At 39.6% G+C, this 22819-nt stretch overlaps 4 protein-coding genes across 4 annotated transcripts; 1 reads left to right on the forward strand and 3 right to left on the reverse strand.

Moving 5' to 3' along the window:
• Positions 1-309: 309 nt before the first annotated feature.
• MELLADRAFT_118378 (putative protease IV sppA) lies at positions 310-4251 on the reverse strand (the record flags this gene model as incomplete). The annotated part of the gene is made up of 12 exons (XM_007417670.1): positions 310-875; positions 958-1740; positions 1844-2079; positions 2155-2246; positions 2315-2683; positions 2877-3005; positions 3082-3297; positions 3375-3432; positions 3523-3593; positions 3663-3706; positions 3832-3923; positions 3993-4251. The coding sequence occupies 12 exons, from the start codon at positions 4151-4153 to the stop codon at positions 598-600; spliced, it is 2529 nt and encodes an 842-aa protein (XP_007417732.1).
• Positions 4252-6834: 2583 nt separating this feature from the next.
• Positions 6835-9246, forward strand: MELLADRAFT_94935 (uncharacterized protein; the record flags this gene model as incomplete). The annotated part of the gene is made up of 9 exons (XM_007417634.1): positions 6835-7267; positions 7336-7397; positions 7453-7587; positions 7658-7875; positions 7940-8079; positions 8159-8392; positions 8604-8671; positions 8751-8981; positions 9043-9246. The coding sequence occupies 9 exons, from the start codon at positions 6835-6837 to the stop codon at positions 9244-9246; spliced, it is 1725 nt and encodes a 574-aa protein (XP_007417696.1).
• A 7159-nt stretch (positions 9247-16405) lies between these two features.
• Positions 16406-18969, reverse strand: MELLADRAFT_94936 (uncharacterized protein; the record flags this gene model as incomplete). Its single annotated transcript, XM_007417635.1, has 4 exons — positions 16406-16474; positions 16563-18432; positions 18515-18581; positions 18657-18969. 4 exons carry the CDS (start codon positions 18967-18969, stop codon positions 16406-16408), a joined length of 2319 nt encoding a protein of 772 aa, XP_007417697.1.
• Positions 18970-19614: 645 nt separating this feature from the next.
• MELLADRAFT_118379 (uncharacterized protein) lies at positions 19615-22577 on the reverse strand (the record flags this gene model as incomplete). The annotated part of the gene is made up of 7 exons (XM_007417669.1): positions 19615-20036; positions 20104-20786; positions 20866-20957; positions 21039-21163; positions 21271-21412; positions 21510-21594; positions 21670-22577. The coding sequence occupies 7 exons, from the start codon at positions 22518-22520 to the stop codon at positions 19843-19845; spliced, it is 2172 nt and encodes a 723-aa protein (XP_007417731.1).
• Positions 22578-22819: the final 242 nt, after the last annotated feature.

The raw sequence follows: 22819 nt of genomic DNA on the forward strand, positions 1-22819 counted from the left end.
TCAATCCCATGCAATATCAAGTCATGCAAGTTCAACATACTTTTTAGAACCTCTGGCAGACTAGGGCTACGATGGAAACCACTTATCTTCACAATCAATTTTGTGCCTGTTTGGGACACATTTTCAGATATGATCCAATCACTTTCAGTCCCAAAACTCATCATTTGTATGAAAAGGCTCAGATTTTCCCTTAGTACAGTGAGTGTAACTAAATAGACCTCAGCTCTGTTCCCAAATGAACATCTTCAAAAGTATCATAAGCAAATCATCCCAGATTCCTATCACAATAATAAACCATCTCTATCTCTTCAGAAAACTCAACTGATTTTCAATTGCTTACACTGCAGAGAAGGGGTAAATAGAATTACTAATTTTTGAAAGACTAATAATAGCTCAAGTCTATATGAACAAGAAGAACAAGCTCATCATCAAAAAAAGACATCTGAGAATTCAAAGTTTTCTAGGTTTGTTCTTCAACCAAGAAGAAAGATGTACGAAGGCGAGTTTACATAATCAAACTTTGCGAAACCAATGCAATCTAACAAACAAAAAACTCTTCAATGATTAATCAAATCATTCATTGTCATAAGTAATCAATCATTGAAAAGTAAAAGGTGGTAATTCAGCTCTGATCGAACTTGATTTTCCATCTTGTCTTGAATCTTTCATTAACTTTTTCAATTGTCTGAGATCTGATGCTTGCATACCAAACATATCTAATCCTTCAGTTTCAACAGCTTGTAAAACTGCTCCAGCCATCCAATTCACAAATGCATGCTTCACAGTCGCACTTAATGATCCCATCGAGAGTTCAATACCATCTCCTTTTTTAGAAGCAGCACTAAGTTGTTCCCAGAATGATTTATGAACAGGAACTGATCAAGGAAGTTTGATACAAAAATGTAGATCAGTAAACACGACTCCTAACTCCGTATCTAATATATAGACAGAACTTACATTTCTTCAAACGAATATCAAATGACATCATCAGATGACCTTCTTCATTAGTTTTGTATGGAACTCCTGGTAAAAGGTCTTGTAGGATTTCGGCTGGAGATTTATCTGGTTCCATATCTTGTTTCGTACTTAATAATCTCGCCAAGTAAAGTTCAACACCATGGATAGCCGCGTCTCGAATACCACCGATCCCATCGATGATTCCGCGACCAAGTGGTCCAGGTTCAGCAGGCTCTCCGTTCTGAATATCAGAGGTCTCCGAGCTCGCTGATCCTTCTGACAGTCGATCCACAGATGAGGCTAGTAATTCGCTGTCCGGAGGTATCAATGATGTTGGATGTTTGATATCGATATGGGGCTGGTTATCAGCAGAGTCAAGATTTGTCACAGCATCCACATTTGAAACCGAGTTAACGTCCGACTCCTGCTTAGGCTCGACTGCTAGAGTTTCTGACTGCTGCTTCTCCTCTGTGACTTGTCGATGTGAGTCCTCAGCCAGAGTCCATGCCTTTAAACCTGTGTAGACTCGACCACCAGCCAATTTCTCGATCAACTCTGTCGAGATTTGACGACCATCACAAACTCGACCTTTGAAGTCTGCGTAAGCCAAATCGATGTGTGTCTTGTGTCGACTCATGGCTTCGTCTCCTAATTCATGGTAAATCGAGAGAGCCTGTGAACCGGTGAAGAAGGACTGTGTGGTAAGCTTTAACCGCTCGAAAAAGGATGGCATGATAGTGGGCCTGAGAGATGCCACTCCAATCGAACCAGTGATGGTAGATGCTAAAATGAACATGCACAAATATACCGATATATTGAAGAGTGATGAGTGTTGTTGTATCATAAAATCAGGAACCTACAAGTATTTGAAATTACTCTCACTCACGCATTGCAAAGATGCTATCAGCATGGGTAGCGATAAGATACCCGCCACTGGCCGCCGCATTTCCAAAACTGGCAATCACCGGTTTGCCTCTTGATCTGAGCTCCTTTACAGCCCCCCAAATCGTATCACTCTCAACTACTCCACCCCCACCACTATCAATCCTCAGGACAACAGCACCAATGCTATCGTCTTCGGCAGCTTCCTTCAGACCTTTGACAATTGCTCCAGTCCCGAATCTTTAGTTGCAAGACGAGCAAAGTGAGATCAGTTTTATGACCAAGCTGATGGGCTTAATGATAACGTTGACTGACTCTCCGACATCCCCAATTGTCCCTAGGACATATACGACCCCAACATTCAGTACTTCGTCCTTAAATTTCCGCTGTGAGATCCGATCCATTATCTGTATAATTTCAAAACCCCGGTCAGCCTGAAAAACGTAGTGAAGACGTAAAACCAGAAAAAACATACTCGGTGATAATGAAAGAAACCTTTGGTTTTCTTTTTGATTTCGTCTTTGATCGCATTAATCTTATCGATTCCTTGTAAAACTTCACCAAGTTCATCTACTACCACAGCATCTTTACCAAACATGACTTTTTCAAATAATTCTTCTTTATAAGTAGTTCCAGAGATTAAACCCATTTCGATAGCTTCATGAGCCATCAAAGGACCTTTTTTACTATATGTTTTCATCCTCTCTGTTAGGCTTCCCATCTCTTTTGGGTCTCTTGGGCGCTGTTCAGATAGCTCATTCCGGAATCGGTTCATTGCAATCAACGATAACATATTTCTGTTAAGGTCTTCTAATAGTTCGGAGTGATTCTCAGCTTGCGGTGTCTAAAGGGAGACTTCTGAATCAGTTTGACCGTGCCTTTGAAAGGAAAGAAAGGCGAATAGTTTAGGATTGTAGACTTCACTGTGAATTGCTCCTGTGTGTACGGCGCAACCTGAAGCGCGAGAAGCAACCACGCAGGAGAGAGTTATTAATTGACATAGTCCTACCTCGAATGATTGATGAAACAAGACGCACCATGGATTTGTAATCAGTCCTAGCCTCTGCATGAACTTTGATTCCAAGCCAATTCAGTAAACGTGAGTAAAAGGTGACGGTACTATTGATTCCGACCAAAGGGATTTCTCCGCTAGGTTGACAATAAATCTGTCATACAGAATTCACACATGGCATAAGTATGAGTTCAAATTGGTTGAGTTCAATGAAGAAGAATGAAAATTACCTCATCAAACCCACTAGCCATAGCATACTCAGCCTGGCTTCTGAAAGTCTCAGTAAAGGCTATCGTCTTGAACTTTCCAGCTCCTAGACGTCTTTCTTTTTCTGCCTTCAACTCATTCAAAGCTTCCTGTAATTCTTCAATTTGTGCAAGACCTAATGGAATATTTTGGCTAACGGTAGGTGCATTGGTGGATGACATGTCGGCTATTAGTCCTATCTAGATTGATATGATATAGTGGGCGATCGGGGTCAATTTTTGAAATGCGTATAGTTCATGAGGGGAAAGTCACTGACGATTCGATCATCAGCTTGGACGAACTGGAGCGTCCTGACTGCATCATATAACGTCATACTTTAGTACACAGTAAAAATGGGAAGTTTTATCAGTCAGGAGAAACCAAGATCTTGATGAGTTTTGAAATTGTCTGGATGAGATTCTTACACTCTTGGAGGCTCAGATCCCTCGCCGCTCGAGCCCAGGAGCATGCTCAGATTAGTTTGGTTGGATGGGTACTTCAAGGCCACGACACAGAACGTCAGTTTTTGCTGCACTGTTGATCCTTAAAAGGGTTTTTTACTCACCTCCACAACAGCACCATCATATAACCTCCAAACCAAATAAGTATCTGTTCAAAATACATAAAACACAACTTTCGTCAGTCAAATCTGGATACCCATGGTTTTTGAATAGAAATCCTCGATGACTTTTTTATGAAGGGGTTTCTCAACGAGCTTCAGGAAGAAATCTAACCTGGTTGAATGAAGTCACGCTTAGCGGCTTGATATTTTGAATAATAGTAACGACCAATAAATACGCTCACACCTACACCAAAGAGGATAGGCCTGTTGAAGAATGTCAGGAGTCGTTGGACTTTCTTTCTTTTTCAATGATTCGATAAGTCTTCCACTAACCGCCTCCACGTATAGGTGAGTCTAGCACCTTGACCTATTCGAGATGATGACAACCGGTTCCATTGAGATCGTATTCGACTTGTCTTCTTCGTGTCTGGTGAGCTTGATGATGGCGGTGGGGTACTGGTAATAGGCTCTGGAGGAGTAGGTCCTGATTCCATGGGAAACGATGCCCCAAGTCTTTCGTTAGGTCTTCGCTCAGTCGATTTGTTTGTTTGATGAGACTATGTATTCGATTCGCTTGAAATGTTGACTTTTTAGACTTTCTTGCTTCATCCAAGGCGTTCTGCACCGAGATGATGACCACCATCCGAGCCGACAATTTCAACCTTGCCGTTGACGCAGCGCGCAGTATTACATATGACGATCGTCGTGGCAGTCTCACCGCGGGAATTAACTCGTTTGAAACCCGATTGAGTGAAATTTTGGTGTCCGGGTTTGAAATTTCCTGCAATCAAGAAACTCGTTCACAACTCGTTAGCAATAGGTTTGCCAATTTCCCTCGGGCTGTACCCTGTACTCTGCTGGCCCCGTGTATGTACAGTCACATGATACAACAACAACCTTTCACCATTCCTCACCTTCACCTTCATTTGTCAAGCCTTGATCAACCAAAAAAAAAGAAAGGAGTTGGGTGGGGACATGATAAGGGGTGAGATACTTGGACGGTTGGAATTGGAGGTTTTGAAAGTGCTGTGTATGTGTATGTAGTAGTGTACTCGAGGGAAATCGGCGAACGTAATGCTAACGAGTTGTGAACAAGTTTCTCGATTTGAGGAAATTTCGAACCCGGACACCGAAATTCCGCTCAATCGGGTTTCAAACGAGTTAATTCCCGCGGTGTCTGTTGTGGTGTGCATAGGGCTATCACCCGGCCCGGATATGCCCGAGGATTCACTGTAGGTTAGCACGAGACCAAAATCGGTGCATCTTTGAAGGCGATCTCTCTTTGATTTGTGAGTCTTACTGACATTGAATTTGATACGTGGATGCTCTGGGGATTTGGCTAAGGAGTACAACTTCTTTTGAGTCGGGTTTCAAGAACAGGTGCAACGGGGTGAAAAAGAAGAAAGGAAGCTCATATTTTCATGGGAGTCGGACAAGGAGGTTTCTTCACTCAGCTCTTCTGTGTACCCTATGATGAAAGTTGTTGCTGATATTTAGAGGTCCATGAACTTAATTAAGTTTATCCATGAACTGTGTCTTCATACCATCATGATTGCACCAAGGATCCCACTGTTCCAATATCTATGGTTATGCAGGGTGGGTTTCTCCCGAGTACGCATTGAGAAAAGTCGCACTTCAGGCTTTAGGAGGTTGACTTTGAATTTTTGTGTTTTAGCAGGCCCGCTCTAGCAACTGCCACTACGGGCTAAGGCGCGAAAAAAGTCCTCACAAGTAGAACTCATCAGGACTCATCAGTGCTACCGAAGGTCCGGCGGCTGTGAGGTACATACAAGTAAGAAAGTGTGCTTGATGCTACAACAGTCAGTCAAATACCACGACAATCAGAATATTCCATCATACGCACAGGAGGAAATTGCAAAAGGTACTTCTCACAGTCATTGCAGGGTGCTGCAACACGTCGACTGCCTTAACACCTTTAACATCCACTTCTCAAAATTGATGATGTATCATCACACTCTAGAAAATGCTGTACAATACGCCTCAGATAGGTAAGCGTCTATTGAAGTCCCTCCTTCGACTGCTCAGTGAACAACAGGAGGCGAATGCGGAACAAAAGACGATCGCACGATACCCATCAATATCTATTTGCGAGATCTGAGTGTAGATATTTGAATCAAGCCTCGGAAGTTTGATTCGTATGTAGTCGATATTTCTGCGAAGTGGAGTTCATCAAGCAAACCTCCTTGCGACACAAGCTCCATTGATCCAGATGATGATTTTTGACAGCTTAAGACTCAGGATCTATTCACGTGCAATCGCTAATCGAGGGTTCGCGAACAAAAATTGTAAGTAATACCTACTACATCACACCTGATAACCTTGGCCCTGAGGCTGAGAGAACCTAAGGTCCATCGGATCCGGTTGCAGGGCGAGTCAAATCCAGTGCAGTTCGGACATGCGCGGTATGCACAAAGTTGAAGATGCTTTTGAAGTTGCAGTGTTGCCTTCAGGTTGGGAGTGGTTCAGCGGGATGTCCGGAGGTTTGGTGAGGTTGATTTTGGAATTCCGCAGTTGAAAACAAATTGAGCTTTACACATCGAAAACCCCATTGATCGGGTCTAAATCAAAGTTGAATGAGCATGCAACCCACTCGGTCGCATTCGTTGTGTATCAGTGTGCTGTCGAGTACTAGAAGGACTCACTCCACATACATACCGCCATAGTTTCTTTCCAATGGTGGATCTAATCCTATCAATCCAGATTGCTGAGTGATTCCCGCCAGTAGAACTTGGTGCGACAGCCGACCTCTTGAGGTGCCTTCCGTGTAAAACTTTGGGTGTGGGGTGGCCATGCACAAGGCCTGGCTACGCAAAGGAAGTCGATCGCGTTGGTTCCCTGGTGAAGTCATTTCGTATGAAGGTAAGATTCGTTTAGTTAGTAATCAAACTCAGTCATAATGAGAATCAACTTTTTTGCAGATGACGGGGTGAAAAACCCTTTCATGGGCTTGCTATAAAATCATAACATCCGAACCACACTTCCCATGTGAAATGATTCACCTTGTTTAGCCACGCTCACATTTTTTTTGTACTGAAATCCTGGATAGCTACCTCCACCCGAGTTCAACTCTTAATTCTCCATATACAATCTTTTTATTTTCACTTCTATCATTATTGGGAAATTCAACTTCAACTGAATCTCGACCACTCTTGATATGCTCTCATATTTTTACATAACTCTTTTGATCTTATTTTCTTCTACGCTCATTTGCCATACTCAAACCCCAGCACATTCTTATGCTCCGATACGTACCAAATGTCCTTCAGGGTCGTTCATGAGATACGCGGGAACAGTGGAAAGAAGGAACCAAAGACTTGGGGATAAAGAAGCCTATTACATGGAACAAAGGAGACAGAAAGTTATACCTGGAGCCTATCGTGCCTACCTATCAAATGTTGAAAACTCCCTACGAAGCCGATCCCGTCGACTACCACGATATGTGAGCAAGATCCTACGCGGAGACAACATCGATAGACCACACGTGTCAGTTGCAGTCTCCGGAGGTGGACTTCGGGCTAGCTACTTTGGCGCTGGTGTTCTGAATGCACTTGATGGTCGTAACAGTACTTCTGTAAAAGTTGGAACAGGTATGTGTCCTACAGATGACTCTTACGATACAAATAATGAAATGATTCTTGGTATCGGTTCCTTGTAGGTGGATTGCTCCAGGCATTCGACTATATTACGGGACTTAGTGGGGCAGCTTGTCTGGTCATGGTAAGTATTCATATATTAAGAGTATTTTACTATCTATTTCTCATGGTTGCTGCAGTCTCTAGCACAAGCCAATTTCCCCGATATGTATGAGTTGTCACTGGGACCTCGAGACCCACGAGTCGTTCCTGAAGAGTCAGACGCTTTCATCGGCAGCACCAGAGGCTGGTTAACTGATATTAGTTACATAACTGTAAGGAATTTTTGCTTCCAGCAGCCATAACACTCCGGCAAATAAGGTCTGATCGTCTCGTTATTTACAGCCAGGGGCTCTTAACCTGGCACAGGATGGTCTCTGGTGGGCAGAGATTTCGGGGGATGTTGAAGAGAAAGCTGCTGCTGGGTTCAAAGTCAGTCTGGCCGATATGTACGCTAGGATTCTCGCATATCACTATGTAAACGGGACCAGCCACGAGAATTATTTCGATCCTGGCGCGCCCCATGGGCAAGCGGAAACGTTGAGCTCTCTAGCTCGAGCAGTGTTCGTATTGAATATCGATGTGTTTCTGGTGGATGAGGCTGACGGGTTCCAATATCTATGACAGCCCGACTCTTCGAAACTATTCGCAACCTTTGGCACTGATCACCTCAATAGCGGAATCACCTGGAGAGGGACGAGACAATATCCTACAGGGGGCTGCAGTACCAATAACCAATAACCAATACGAGTTCAGCATGTTCGAAGGTGCGTACTCAAATCATAGCCATGCCTTTTGATGCGGAGGAGCTCTTCCTGATATCACCTATGATCTTTTTCTCACAAGTGGGTTCGTGGGATTCCAACCTAGCCACATTTATTGACACAGCCTATCTTGGGTCTCAACCAGGCCGCAAAGACTGTGTGAAGAATTATGACAACTTGGGTTTCATGGTGGCCGCTTCTGCCAATGTCTTGAAAAAAGCTGATAATTTACTCGGTGCACTCTCAACTAAGGGATACTTCCCCATTTTACCGCGTATTGAAGGTTTTCTATCGCTCGTTCCTAATCCCTTCAAAGGTACGATTTCAGCTTCTACTGGCTGATCAACTTAAAGCTGCACACTAAAGTCTTTCTTGTACGTCGTACAGGCCTAGGTACCGATGAATACCTTGATCAAAATTCTGAATATCTCGGCCTTTTCGATGGAGAATTTGGAGGAGGTGCGGGTATCATCGACTGAATTTTGGCCCGGGTAGAGTGCTTATGAGTTCTATCTTTGTCCATCTAGAGAATCTGCCATTTGCGCCGTTGTTGGTACCTGCTCGAAAGGTCGATGTCATTTTAGCACTTGATGCGGTGCGTTGGTGACTCTTGGTTCCGGATTTTATAACAAGTCTATGAAGGAATTTGACTTGGCTACTCTCGAATTTCACAGAGCGATGACCTCGATATGGGCTACCCCACTGGAGACGCCCTGTTGGCTACTGCACAGCGCTCCCGGATATTTCCGAACAAGGCCTACCCATTTCCAGATGTGAAGAACGTCTCCAGATTGCATCGCACCCGACCAAGTTTCGTAGGCTGCACAGATCTTCCTGGAACTCCATTAATCATTTACATCCCCAACGCACCACCAGTTCCCAAGGTCCAAACTGCAGCACTCGAGGTGAGATTTAAATCTTTTTCTTGGTTCCCCAAATCGCCCTGTACTGAACTCCAACGACTAGCTCTCGCGTGCTACCAGTTTGGCTGTTCTGGACTCATCTACACAGCTCGCCTTCACCAAAGATCCTCTTTGGAGTGGTTGCTTGGCTTGCGCGGTGGTCGATCGAGCTCGGGCTCGCGCTAAAAAAAGACGGGTTGGACTATGTGCCGATTGCTTTTCTCGCTATTGTTATGATGGTCAGGCGGGAAAATATACCGATGTTTGATATTCTCCTTGTTCGGTTTTTGTTTGTGACTCTGAGATTTATGAGGAAAGACAGTATTATGTAAAAGCAAGCATTGTGCCAATTGATCTCTTCATCTCACGCGTGACGGTGCAGTACTTGGCGCCCATCGCCGAAGATTTATGTGCACACGAGATAAGCATACCATTATAAGTAGCCCGTCTGATGGTTTTTTTAGCTCGCCTAACTTGCTGTTATGTTTGACAACATACCACACTGGAAAACACTCAAGTACAGGCAATGTAAAGAGCACTTCTTCAGGCCACTGGAGACTCATCTTTTGAACGGCGTGCTCCCAATAGCCCAGATATGTATTGTGATGTAACGCAGGAATTGGCCGAAAACGTTCAGTTGAGCTGAACAAGAACACACCATGAGAAAAGCATCAATGGCTCCGAACGGAACTGGTTACTCGAACCAGCTCTATAAATGCCCAATATTTTATATAATAAGCTTTTCCGCTAGAGGTAAACTTGTCTCAAGTCCCTAGTTCTCGCGTGACATTGCAGTGCGCTAAATAAGGAGGAGTGTTCAAGTATATGGCAATCTGCCTTCCTAAAAGCTTTCCTGAGGCATCCCTAGTGTAGCGCTAGCAATCCCGGCTAATTGGTACGCCGTTCCTCATCATTGAAGGAGCTGCCACCAGAGAACCAATCACAATGTACCTCCCTTTGGCCATATCTGTGATCATCATAGGAGATGAAGCCATATTTGTTCTGAAACTCATACAATGACGTGCTTGATGAGAGCAGATGATGGTGATCGAAGTATACATCCGCATATGTAGATTGTACCATTGTGTCTCTATCTGTCGCGAAGCTCCTCTTCCAGAATTTCTTCAAAGTTCAAGAAGCTTTGCTTTCAATGCAAAGTTTCTTTGAGTTGTATATGCCATGTGGCCGAGCTCAAGGATGTGTGATGATCAAGCTTGGTCATACCTTATCACCCCTAAGTACGGGTACATAGCCGAATTGGAAAGCCAATCATCAGCATCAGCTCGTAAGACTCACCAACAAGCTCCCTTTAGATATGGCCCCTTTAGATATCAATCATGAAACCATACAGATCAACATGGAATTCTTGCCCCGCATGTTCTCGTAACTCATCGGTCCATCGTGAACCGTGAGATTGACGATTGAACTGAACATTGAAAATGAAATCATTCATCATGAGTAAACTGATGATACAATAATTGCAAGAGGTGATCTGATGCGTGAGATGTATGTATGTGATCACGCAGGTTACTAAAAGATTCGTGGTTATGTTGATTGAATGATGATCTTACGACATTGAACCAATAAATGCCCTTTGTACAACACCATCATATAAAAGGGGTTATCTGGTGAGAGTATTTCTTATCTTGCATCTCAAGGGCGTGAGTTTGCCACTTGAGTGCATCATTGTTTACGTAATAAGGCAGCAAGGCTGTGCTTGCTTTGTGGAGATGTGCAAATAAAACTCTCGGTTTAAATTGATCAAAGTCTAAAATCAGAAGTTTACTCAGGGGCACTTGTGAGGGAAACGAATCAAATAGGGTGGCGCCTACAAACTTGTGACGAGTGTTAAACGTTCCCCTCCGACCTGATCGGGCATCCGGTAACTCCCTCCGGTCTTGCAGCTCGGCTGCGGGTGTCGCTGCAAACTAGTGACCGCTGTGCCTATATAAATGGACTTGCTTCCTCTTACCCCCACTCCTTTTCTTCCTCACCCGCCAATAAATCAATCAAATCAGCTTTTTAAATAACCTTTGCACAAACCCCTTACTACATCATCCAATTAAATATGAATCCTTGCGCTGGTGCCTGTGGATGCGGTGCTTGTTGGTCATCTTCTCTTTTGTCCCATCATGAGCGCAACTGGATTTCGGATTTTCCTTGTGTCCTTGACTGATTCATTTGTTCAATTTTACTTTAGCCTGCCAATGCCCTAACTGCTCCGTTCACAAGAAGTGAGCCTATCGTCAGTCTGATCCTATGTATTCCTAAATCGCTTGTAAGTGTTCTACTTTCTATTTCAGGATCATTCCCTTCACTTTGTCGTCTGACCCAAATGTTTCTTGGCTCGTAGGTTGTCAGTCTGCGTGGAATTGAAGCCCTCCCACAAGGAACTGATCAAAGGACATCAACATAAGGACGCCGATGCCTCTACTTCTTCATTTTCATCTTATGATTTTATTGATATGATGATCCCCCTCAGTGTTCACTGTTTACACATGAGCCATGTCTTATTTTTTCTTCTCGTTTTCTTTTCTTTCCGGTCCTGGCTAGGGCAGAATTTTGATTTGCTCCGATTGGAATCCTGCCCCGAGATACGTAGTCTATGCACCAAGATTAGTTGAATTACAAAGGGGAGATGCGTGACCTTTGTAAAATCAGCTTTTTGAGCAATTCATCTTGCAATGTTTTCCTCGTTCCCGTACATGATAGGTATAGCAGAGCGTTACGGGCGATATTTTTCACTCCGCACACTATTGACTGCATCTGACTTCTGAGCCTCTCACCATGCGAGCGGATGACAAAAACACTTGATAAAAAATGCCCTCATGCGTGCTCAATGAAGCACCTTACCACGCGTTTGCCGTGCCCTCGCAGATGCCTTATGCATCACTTCCGAAAGAGAAATTATCCAAGACTACAAAACTAAGATACGGGTTGTCACAAGTTTCAAATCTCGCCATGCTTTAAAGTTTTGCTCCCCCACTCTTACTCTGACCAGAATAGCATTCTGTGTAGACTGTGCTGCATGAGCAAAGCTACCCATGCAAGAAGATTTTCAGACAGCATGAGTATCTAGGCATCCTCTATAAAACAATAATCATTGTCTTTCAGAGGGAAATCTTCTGATTATATGATGCATTCAACAACAAGTCAGAAATATCTGGAATTGAGTCACATAAGTCATGATATCTTGTAAGCCCACATAAATCATCATATCTTGTAAGCCCACATAAATTGAAATAACTCAATCATAGCATACTCTGGAGTAAGTCAAGAATCTACTGAAAATGTTTTGATCCCATGAATTTTTGAAGCCCTGTAATCTGACATTCTGGAAAAATCTTACATAGACAATCAAAGATATTCTTGTGAAAAGAGAAAATGATAAAATTCATTGATTGTTAAGAACCATGTATTAAAGTAGTAAGGTACCACCTATATTAAACTTCTGCTTGCTTTGATTTTTTTATTGTCCCACATTTGAAATAAGTTGAACTTGAAAATAGAAAAGTAGTATAAACAATTGAAAATTTCACCAAATGTTTTAGTGAAAATCAATGTCTCTTTGTTACACAGAAAATTGAATCATTCAAAAGAAGCTGTCTTAAAATTTGAACAAACCAAACCAAATCTTTTTTTGGATTCAATAACTCAGTTCAAGATTTTTGCGGCCTTTCCTAAAAAATTGGGGAAAGTATTTTACATTACCAGGCTGTAATTTTTTTCCCAATTTGTAAAAAAATTGGGTTGCTGAGAAGCAAATTTACACACATTCACACAACATAGTCATCACCTAATCTATACAGTCAATCCTTAATGTGTGCATCTAGTATACATGCATATCATGCTGGAGGTATTGAAAATTTTGTACTGACTTTTTGGGAAAGCAGAACAGAGCAACTACAAAAACAAAATCCTTGATGCATAATGAGTCGGTCATACATGAACCTACCAAAAACACTTTTTATGCTTATTAAGTAGGTGAAAAAGTGTACATATAACCATCTGCTACCATATCAAGGATGAATATGCTTACATGCATACATCAATTTCAAAAAAAATCTCTAACAGTCACCCTTACCCAACCAAGCCTCCATATTTTCTTTCAATGTGTTCTACAATTTTTCTACATATTACTTGATTCTTAAGCTTTGATCTGTTCCTTCTCATATGTGAAGCTTAGCACTTTATCATTCTCTTCTACTCTACCCTACTTGCCCTATGTCTTTGTTAAATATGAGAATACAACCTTATGCTAAAAAACTCAGCATGTAAGCATAAAACCACGGGATATATGCTTATATGGTGATCTTTGCCTATATCTCACCTTCTTACTAGAATGAAACTTCCTGCACCAAACTCTCTATGCTTACATTGAGAATCAACTGTAGTAGTACACTGTACTGAAATACACTCCACGGGAATTTTTAAGTGTGAACCCCAATTGAGCAAAGTTGTGGTGAGCGGGTCCACAACTTTCTTCAATCACGGATCTCGTTTGCCATACATTTGCCATATGTTTGCTAGCTTGCCTCGAGCTACCTTTGAGTTGTCAGAACCAGTATATGTAACTACAGTACAACATACATTGGTAATGAAGTGGTACCTTGCTCTATGCTTCCTTCATGCATGTTTTTCCTTCCAAGTAGTCCGTGCTTTTTTGGGCATACTGATATGTGGTGTTATTGGCAAGGAAGACCAACAAAGGACTCTTGAGGTTAATCCATACCGTATGAGCTCTATTACATATGTAAACAGTTTTTACTTTACATATGTAGGTGTACTGTGGTTCTGACGACTCGAGGGCAGCTTGAGGCAAGCTAGCAAACCTATGGCAAATGTATGGCAAATGAGATCCACAATTGAAGAAAGTTGCGGACCCGGTCACCGCAACTTTGCTCAATTGGGTTTCATACTTAATGATTCCTGTGGTGTCAAAACAAAGGCAACTAGCAATGAATCAATCAAAAGCATTTCATTCACAAATGAAGTTCAACTTCATCAGCCAAACCCTCTTTTGACCATCCACTTCTCTTTTCTTTTGGTGAGTTTCACTGAGACTAGCACAACCAACACTATTTTCTCTTATTCCAATTCCTTCATAAGAAACTTCATCAAAAGGTTTTGCCTCCTTCATTATCTTCACTTCTTATGCAAACAAACACTAAAAAAAAGTTGGAAAACACACACAAACACACACACTAAGGGTGTGTTCACTTAAGGAATTTCTGACTAGAAATCATGTTCTGTAATTTTTTTAATGCAAAAATGAAACACATACCACCAAATAGACACTTTAAATTTTGCAGAATGTGATTTCTCACCAGAATCCACAAGTGAATGTGCCCTGAATGTTCTGAGTGACATACCTTAGTTTTTCAATGATCTCAAGTTTCTAAACCTGTCTTGGATTCAAACTCAAACCCAAAACACCAAAGTTCACAAAAATGTAACTTTCTTAATAAACTTCTTCATACCCATCACCATCAACACTGAGATAACTATGAATATCCACCATACTACTAGATCATATATCAATATTATAGCTGTGTGTAACTCAAGTTGTAATATCCTTGTAGACTAGGATACTGATAGTGTAGCTTGCCAATGACTCTTCCTTAAACACTTCTAGTATGTACTCTATGCCACACTACAGAGACTAGATTATCATAGTAAGAGTTTTCCTGTATATCATAACTGAAGTATCATAAACCCATAGATCAAGCTAGTCATAGCTTAACAGCCAAGCCAATGTTTCCAACTATGATATCTTACACTACCATCCACAGACCATTCAACAAATCAAAAGCTACCACAGTACCTCATTAAACTCCCAAAAACTTCATAACTGCCTCTCAAAAAATCTTGCAATTCCAACTAATAAACCCTTCAAATTTCTCTTCACCAACCATTCCAAAAACCTCCCCATATCTCAAACCCAAAACAGTAGAACAAATCCTACCAAACCAAACCTTGATTTTTAGAAAGAACATTATAAAAAAATGGATATCATAAGACTTTTCTTCAAATAAAGAACATCAAAATCAAAAATTGATCAAACCAATAAACCACAAAAACCCTTTGTACCAAAAAGAAAACAACCACTTTATAATAAAAGTTTTACCTTTCTTTTCCTTTTCTTTTCTTTTCAAAAACCACATCCTATAAACCAAAATTCAAAATGACCAAATGTTTTTTTCTCAAAAATTACCAAACTTTAATTTTCATCAAACTACCCCAAACCAAAAAAAAACATCCATTCCCAAACCAAATCCTACAAAACCAAACCTTGATTTTTACAAAAAACATTATAAAAAATGGATATCATAAGACTTTTTTTAAATAAAGAACATCAAAATCAAAAAGAAATCAAAGTAATAAACCACAAAAACCCTTTGTACCAAAAAGAAAACAAACACTTCATTACAAAAGCTCTACCTTTTCTTTTCTTTTCTTTTCTTTTCTTTTCAAAAACCACATCTTATAAACCAAAACTTATCAAATTCATCAAACATGTTTTCTCAAAGATAACCAACCTTTAAGTTTCCTCATAAATTACCAAACTTTAATTTTCATCAAACTACCCTAACCAAAAAACCCATCCATTCCCAACCCAAATCCTACCAACCCAAACATCAATTTTAAAAAAACATTACAAAAAAAAGGATATCATAAGACTTTTCTTCAAATAAAGAACATCAAAATCAAAAAAAAATCAAACTAATAAACCAAAAAAACCCTTGGTACCAAAAAGAGAACAAACACTTTATCATAAAACTTCTACCTTTCTTTGCTTTTGTTTTCTTTTCAAAAAAACCACATCATAGAAACCAAATCTTATCAAATTCACCAAACATCTTTCCTCAAAGATAACCAACCTTTAATTTTCCTCATAAATTACCAAACTTTAATTTTCATCAAACTACCCTAACCAAAAAACCCATCCATTCCCAACCCAAATCCTACCAACCCAAACATCAATTTTAAAAAAACATTACAAAAAAAAGGATATCATAAGACTTTTCTTCAAAATAAAGAACATCAAAACCAAAATAATCAAACTAATAAACCAAAAAACCCTCTAGGTACCAAAAAAAGTTTCAAAACCTTTTTCACCTTTCCTTTTCTTTTCAAAAAAAAAAAACATCATAGAAACCAAAATTTTATCAAATTCATCAAATGTTTTTTTTTCTCAAAGTTTACCAAACTAATTTTTTTACCAAATCACCAAACCAAAAAAATTAATTCATTCCCAAACCAAACAAATCCCAAAAAAACCAAAAAAAACCCATTCCAAACCCTCCAAAACACATTTTCCAAAACCCTCCAGAACATATTCCCAAAACCCCTTCAAATCCAAACTCTTAGCCCTTTAAATCCAAACTCCTAACCCTTAACCTTCCAAAGAAAAATCCTTGCTTGATTCACAAATACCGTTCAGCATACCTAGCCAAATACCTAGCATAAAGCATATCTACAAACGCTCCATTCGTCTAACACCCCCCCAAAAAAACCCCATCAATCTTCTAAACTCCAAACTCCAAAGTAGGAAAGAAAAGAAAAAGAAAAAGATCCACAAACCTTAATCAACTCCAAAACCCCACCCACAAACTCTTTCTTATCCAAAGCCTCATCTTCCCTATTCTCCTCATCCTCATCCCCTTCTTCCCCTTCCCCATCCTGTCCATCCCCATCCTGTCCATCCCCGTCCCGATCCCCGTCCCGATCCCCATTCTGTCCATGCTGATGCTTTCCATTCTTCCGACGTCCATTCTTATTCTTTCCATTCACCTCCAAATACTCCCTACCAGCCAATCCCTCATCCAAGACCTCAGCCACGACCTTATTAACAAACACAGTTCCTTCTTTCCCCTGACTATGAGCAAGACTTTGAGGATGTAAACCATGGCTCCTACTAGGTCTAGAAGAATCATTCACAACCGGTGCAGGAAAGTCTCCAACATTAGATGTTCTATTACTCTGTCCATTCCACTGTGGTCCTACTTGTTGTGATGATCTTTGTGTTTGCGATTGGGTTTGGGATGCTGGGTTTAACGGACTCATAGCACGTTTAGGATAATTTTCATTCCAGACATGGTTAGGTGCAGAAACTTGTGATTGACGGTTTTGGACAGGTACATTCGGTAAAGGAGGCTTAGGAGGAGTTCCTCTAACTTTCACTTGTGTTGGTCCTGCTTGTTGTGGCGGTGGTTGATGAAACTGAGTTCCGTTTCTAGACAAATGATGATGATGAGCATGAGCATGAGCACTACTATGATGTGGTGAACCAAGTTCAGGTTGTAAGCTAGGAACTTGGGATGATGTTTGAACAAGTTGTGAAGCGTTCGAATAAGCATTCGAATGAGGTGAATGAGTTTGTTGTGGTGATGAATGTTGTGAGTTTTGTTGTGATCGATGGTTCGGGTTTCCTTCTTGTGGATGTGGATGATGATGATGATGATGTGAAGTATATTTAGCTTGATGATTCCTTCCATAACTTGATGGTTGATAAACGTCTCGATTACCTCCTCCACTCCTAATACTATCAGGTGATCCACCATTCGCTCCAGTCCATGTTCCTGAGTTCGAGATCTGACCCGGTAGATTATGATGATGAGGAGCCGAGGTAGCGATCGGATGTCCCAAAAGGCTTAGGATATTATGACGTGCTTCTGCATGAGCTGATTCATTATTAGAGGTTTGAGAAGCCGAAACCAAGCCAGCTTGAGTAGATTGGTATTGAGGATTAGATTGTACAGGATAATGAGATGGACCAGTTTGACCATTCGAACTGGGTCCTACCATCTTTTCACTTCGAGGATGTGATGATGAACCACCACTACTATGTCTAGAACCTGATTTCGAATTAGGAGCTCGTTGATGATGATGAGCTTTATGGTTCGGATTCCGATTCACTTCATTATAAGCTTGAGGTTTATAATTCTCATCAGATGAGTTTCTACGATGATGATGATGAAGATGATGATGATGAAGAGTCGAAGAACCAGAGCTAGGATGGTTTTGAATCGGATGAGGCGACATCGGTTGGGTTTGTAAAACTTGATGAATCCCCATAGATTGTTGAGCAATCGAATCAGCACTAGAGATCGATGGATTCGAAGTTTGAGTTTTCAAACTAGCTTTCTGAAACAAGGAATCCAAGAGTTGCATTCCTTTAGGCAAATCCGATGGATCTGGACTCATGACATGTTGAGGTGGTAAAGCGTTTTGAGGTTCAGATGAATCAGCCACAGAACTAGCCGGATGTGGTAAATCTGAAGTCGGTGGTGGTGGTTCAGAACAAACTGATCCGACTCCGAAAAGTTGATCTAAGGAAATAGATTGTCCTGCAGGTATGATGGGGACACGTGGTACTGGATGTGATAAGGAAACTTGGGGTGATGATGTAGTAGGTTCAGGTTCAGATTGGGGTGTCGAAAGATCAATCAAACTAATCCAGAACGAATGAAAAGCAATCGGATAAGTCATTTGATTCGATTCGATTCCATCAGAAAGGTAAAGAACCCAAATACCTTTGCATAACACCAGCAATCCTACTACGATCTTGTTCTTCATAAATCCAAAGTCCATGAATGATATCTAGAAAAAGAAACCGCAACCGAATTGAGTAAAACAAAAAGAATCAATCAAGAGAAATAGCCCGATGATCCATACCATCATCAGCATCACCCGTAGCGCCTTCATTCCTCCAAATAATCAAACCTTCATCCAAATCAACTTCCCAACCGGGCAAAAGACCTTGCGACATATTATCCAAACCTTGACGATTGAGTACAAAGACACCATATCTAGGTTGATGAACTTCACCATCACGTTCAAAGATAAACATAGTACCTTCTAAACCTGTTTTAGACCATGCTCCATGAAAGTATCTATAAATCACTACGTATGAGGTGGAATCGATGATAGATGTGATTTTGGAATCATGTCGACGTAAGACATTGAAATTGATCGATCTTGGATCCATGATGAAAATAATAATCTAAATAGTTTTGATTGATGGTTTGATGGTAGTGTTGAAGGATCTTAAATCAGATTAAAGATTAGAAGTCTCGAATGGATTGTATGTACAGAGAAAAACATCAAAAAATAAAAAAATACATAGAAAGAATGGGAATCTTTACATAAGAATTCAATAAGCATACACCCTTTGACCACTCAAACTGAAACTCATCAGCTGATATACGAAACTTTAAATCTAATCATTCAAAACCAAATGTAACCACACCAAAACCACACAGCCTTCGTCAACTCAAATTATGAACAACTCATCCATCTCATAAAGCAGGGCAACTTCATCAGAAAAAAGCCCATCATCCAATAATAAGAATTCATAAACAAACATCTCTCATACATTCCATCACTTGCATCAACCAAAACTTCTATGCAACACATATACAACTATGGATATGGTATTGGTCTCATGATCACAATCACATCAACCAAAGATCACCATAACTCTCAATCGATCTTCTTGAATTCCAATCTCTTTCCCAAACTATAAATACTTATAACCAAACCCTTTGATTTTCTTCCCTACCAATCCAGAGATAACCTCTCATTGTCTTTCGACCCCAACCACACATTTCTCTATTCCAAAAAAAGAACGAATCCATGAAAATAATTAAAACCAGCATTGCATTATTAAATAAACCAACTTGTAAAAACCTTAAGAAAAATCTACAAATATAATACACCCAAATCCCAAAAAACAAAAAGATAAATGCTCAAAAGAAAGAACGAAAAAAAAACAAGTATACAAATCTAACAAGTGTGTGTCCTTTTTCATTAAAATCAAAATGATTTTAATATTTCCATTTTTCTTAAACTCTCTCCTTTCTTAAATCTCAAAATCCAACTTCTCAGACCATAGTTGATTTAACCAATTCTTAAAGACTCTAATCGCTCCACTTTCAACAATCAAATCATTCACTGTTACCATCGCTACTGAATCTTGATTCACAATCAAAGGTTCTAAAAACTTCTTGGCACCAATTTCAGATGTTAAAGCTCTAAATGTATTAGGTGTATTACCTGAAAATAAAAACAATTCAAGTGAATGAGAAGGTGCGTTTGAGAGTAGATATTTGAACAAACTTACCAATCACATATTGATACTTTTTCAAAAGTGAAATCCCAATTTGTCTCTTCTCATCTCCCCTCACGTTCTTCCCCCAAACCTTCAAATTCTCCCAACTTTTCTCAACCCCAACCACCCCTTCCTTCCTCTTCTTTCCCATTCCTCCAAACCCAACCCTCTTGAAAAACCCAAAAAACCAAGTTGTTGAAGGAGAAGTAGAAGAAGGTAAAGCGAATTCTAATGAATTAGCCAAACCACTTTCACCTACAATCTTAGTAACCAAACAATCCCCACATCGAACTTGTTCAAATCCAATTCTTTTAAACAAGTCTTCACTCTTAAGTTCACCATTTCGGTTCACAAGATCATTCAGGTTTCCAAAACAAACTTCCACATCGATTTCACAAAACGTTTGATCAGGTGGATTGGTTGATGAATAATTGGGTAATTGATGATTTGAGTTAGATTGAAGTGGATATCCGTCTGATGAAACCCATGCGTATTGGGTTTGTAATGGATAATCGGAATCTTTTAAAACCTTTCGTATCATGTTTGGATGGTTTGTTAAACGTGATGGGGTTTGGACTTGTAGGATTCTTTGATTTGGTTTGATTGATAAATCTTTTAACATTAATTGGAATTCGTTTGATGAAATCTTTCCATCTGAATTTAAATCTGATTTTAACATAATATAAGAATATAGACTGATGTAATAAATCATTCAAATGTTAATTCCAAAAGTTTCAAGGTATTTATTGAAATGTAAGAAATTCGTCACTCAACATTGATTCTCGATGTTTTTCAATATGATACCAAGTCGTCAAAAAAGGTAAATTAACCTCAGGTAACTGTGATCTAAAAGCCGAAGAAGCAGACTAAAGTTTCTCCCCCAACCCAAAAAATTATCAACGTATGTTTTCAAGAATTTTCAAACAAATCTTTCCTTAAAAACTTACCTCTGAAAGTTCATCTGCCCATATCGCTGATAATTCCTTCATACTATCCACCGGTAAAACTTTAGCCACATGATGTAAATACCTACGATCTCGACATCCAAACCGATTACTTAATAACCAATTAGCTAATTTCACCCCACCCCGTACCGTTCAAAAAAGACAGAATTGTCAGAAGATAATTGAAAGGTATAGGTAAAAAAAAGTTTGAAGAAAGTGAAAATGGACTCAAAACAATATCCTAATGAAGGCCATTCTCCATTTGAACCAATCGAAAGAGGTCTTGAAGTTGGAGGACGATCTTGAACGTTTAAATCCCATTGGATTCTAAAGACCGGTCCATAGGAACTTGTCATTAAGTCTCCTGATGAAAATGGCTGTATAGAGACCGAAAAATGTTGAAGTATGATTTAGGATTTTAAACGTTATTAATTGCTAGATTTAGAAGAATCAAAGAAAAGGAATATACGAAACTCTTAGTAAGAACGTATCATCATTCATATACAATAAAGTTTTTCCCAAGTTTTCTAAATGAGGGATTTGTGATTCGATTGCCAAACTGTAAGAAAAAAAAAAGAAACAAACCATAAGATTTCAAGAATGATTTTATAAAGATAATGAAAGATTGAAAAACCTATTATGAGAAGGAACGACAGATTTTCTCCATTGGATTGAATTTGATTGAAGGATTGAATGATCATTTGAAGAATAGTTTTGAAAAGGTTTCCAAGCCTTTAAATAATTAACCGAAACATGAAAAGCTTGAGAATGATGATGTAAAGCGATTTGACGATCAATAAAAGTGGTATTTAACCAAGTAGGAATCGAACCAAACCGATCAAATGGTAAATTCGACCCACAAATATCTTCCGTAAACAAATGTAATTGATTAATAAGTGTAGAAGGGATCGAAGTAAGTACTGATCTGATCGAATATCTTAATTCATCATGTTGTCTAAATAAATAATCAGGTAATTGTTTTGTAGAATATGTTTGTTTTTTTTGGGTAGATGTTCCATTGACCCATGTCCATAGTATGTCTAAGGGAGTAGATTGGTTTTGAAGAGAGAGACATGGGATTCCAGCTGAAATCCAATTTGATTCACATTCTGAAATCGGATTGATGGGTTGAATTGATAAGCCAGATGGTTTTTCTAATAACGAAGTGATCGGTAATGCATTTAATTTAATCCAACCTGGAATATTAAATGTAGTAGTAGTAGATTGGTTTGAGAAATCAAACTCATAAAACTTTGTACTAGACTTGGTCGAATGAAATTGATAAGATTGATTGAAATGATGATTGATTAGATTAGTAAAATAAGAAAGATAAAAGATTAAAAAGAAAAGAAAGAGTAAGATTAATTTATAATAAATCAAAAGTAAATGATGAATTGAATGATGAAATGAATGATGATGATGATGATAAGTTGGTAAGATAGGTGAAGTGATTGGTGAGATGGATTTAAATGAGATTAAGACCATGATTAGATTTAGATTAGATTAGAATGGATTGTAAGTTGAATAGGAAATATAGTAAATATAGTAAATGATAGGAAATAGGAAAGAATGAGTGATATATATGATTACTGATGATTTGATGAAATGGTATTTAGTGCATTGATAAGTTGGCTTAATTGAGTTGGCGTATTAGTATTAGTAATTTGAATTTAAACTACATTCTCATTTCAATCTTCTGATTCCCATCATCAGATCAAATTCAAATCCATCTCAATCCCAATCCCAGTCCCAATCAATCCTCAAATTCGTTGCAACGGGTCTTA

This window comes from Melampsora larici-populina (assembly GCF_000204055.1).
Source record: "Melampsora larici-populina 98AG31 unplaced genomic scaffold MELLAscaffold_76, whole genome shotgun sequence".
In the NCBI taxonomy this organism is placed as follows: domain Eukaryota; kingdom Fungi; phylum Basidiomycota; class Pucciniomycetes; order Pucciniales; family Melampsoraceae; genus Melampsora; species Melampsora laricis-populina.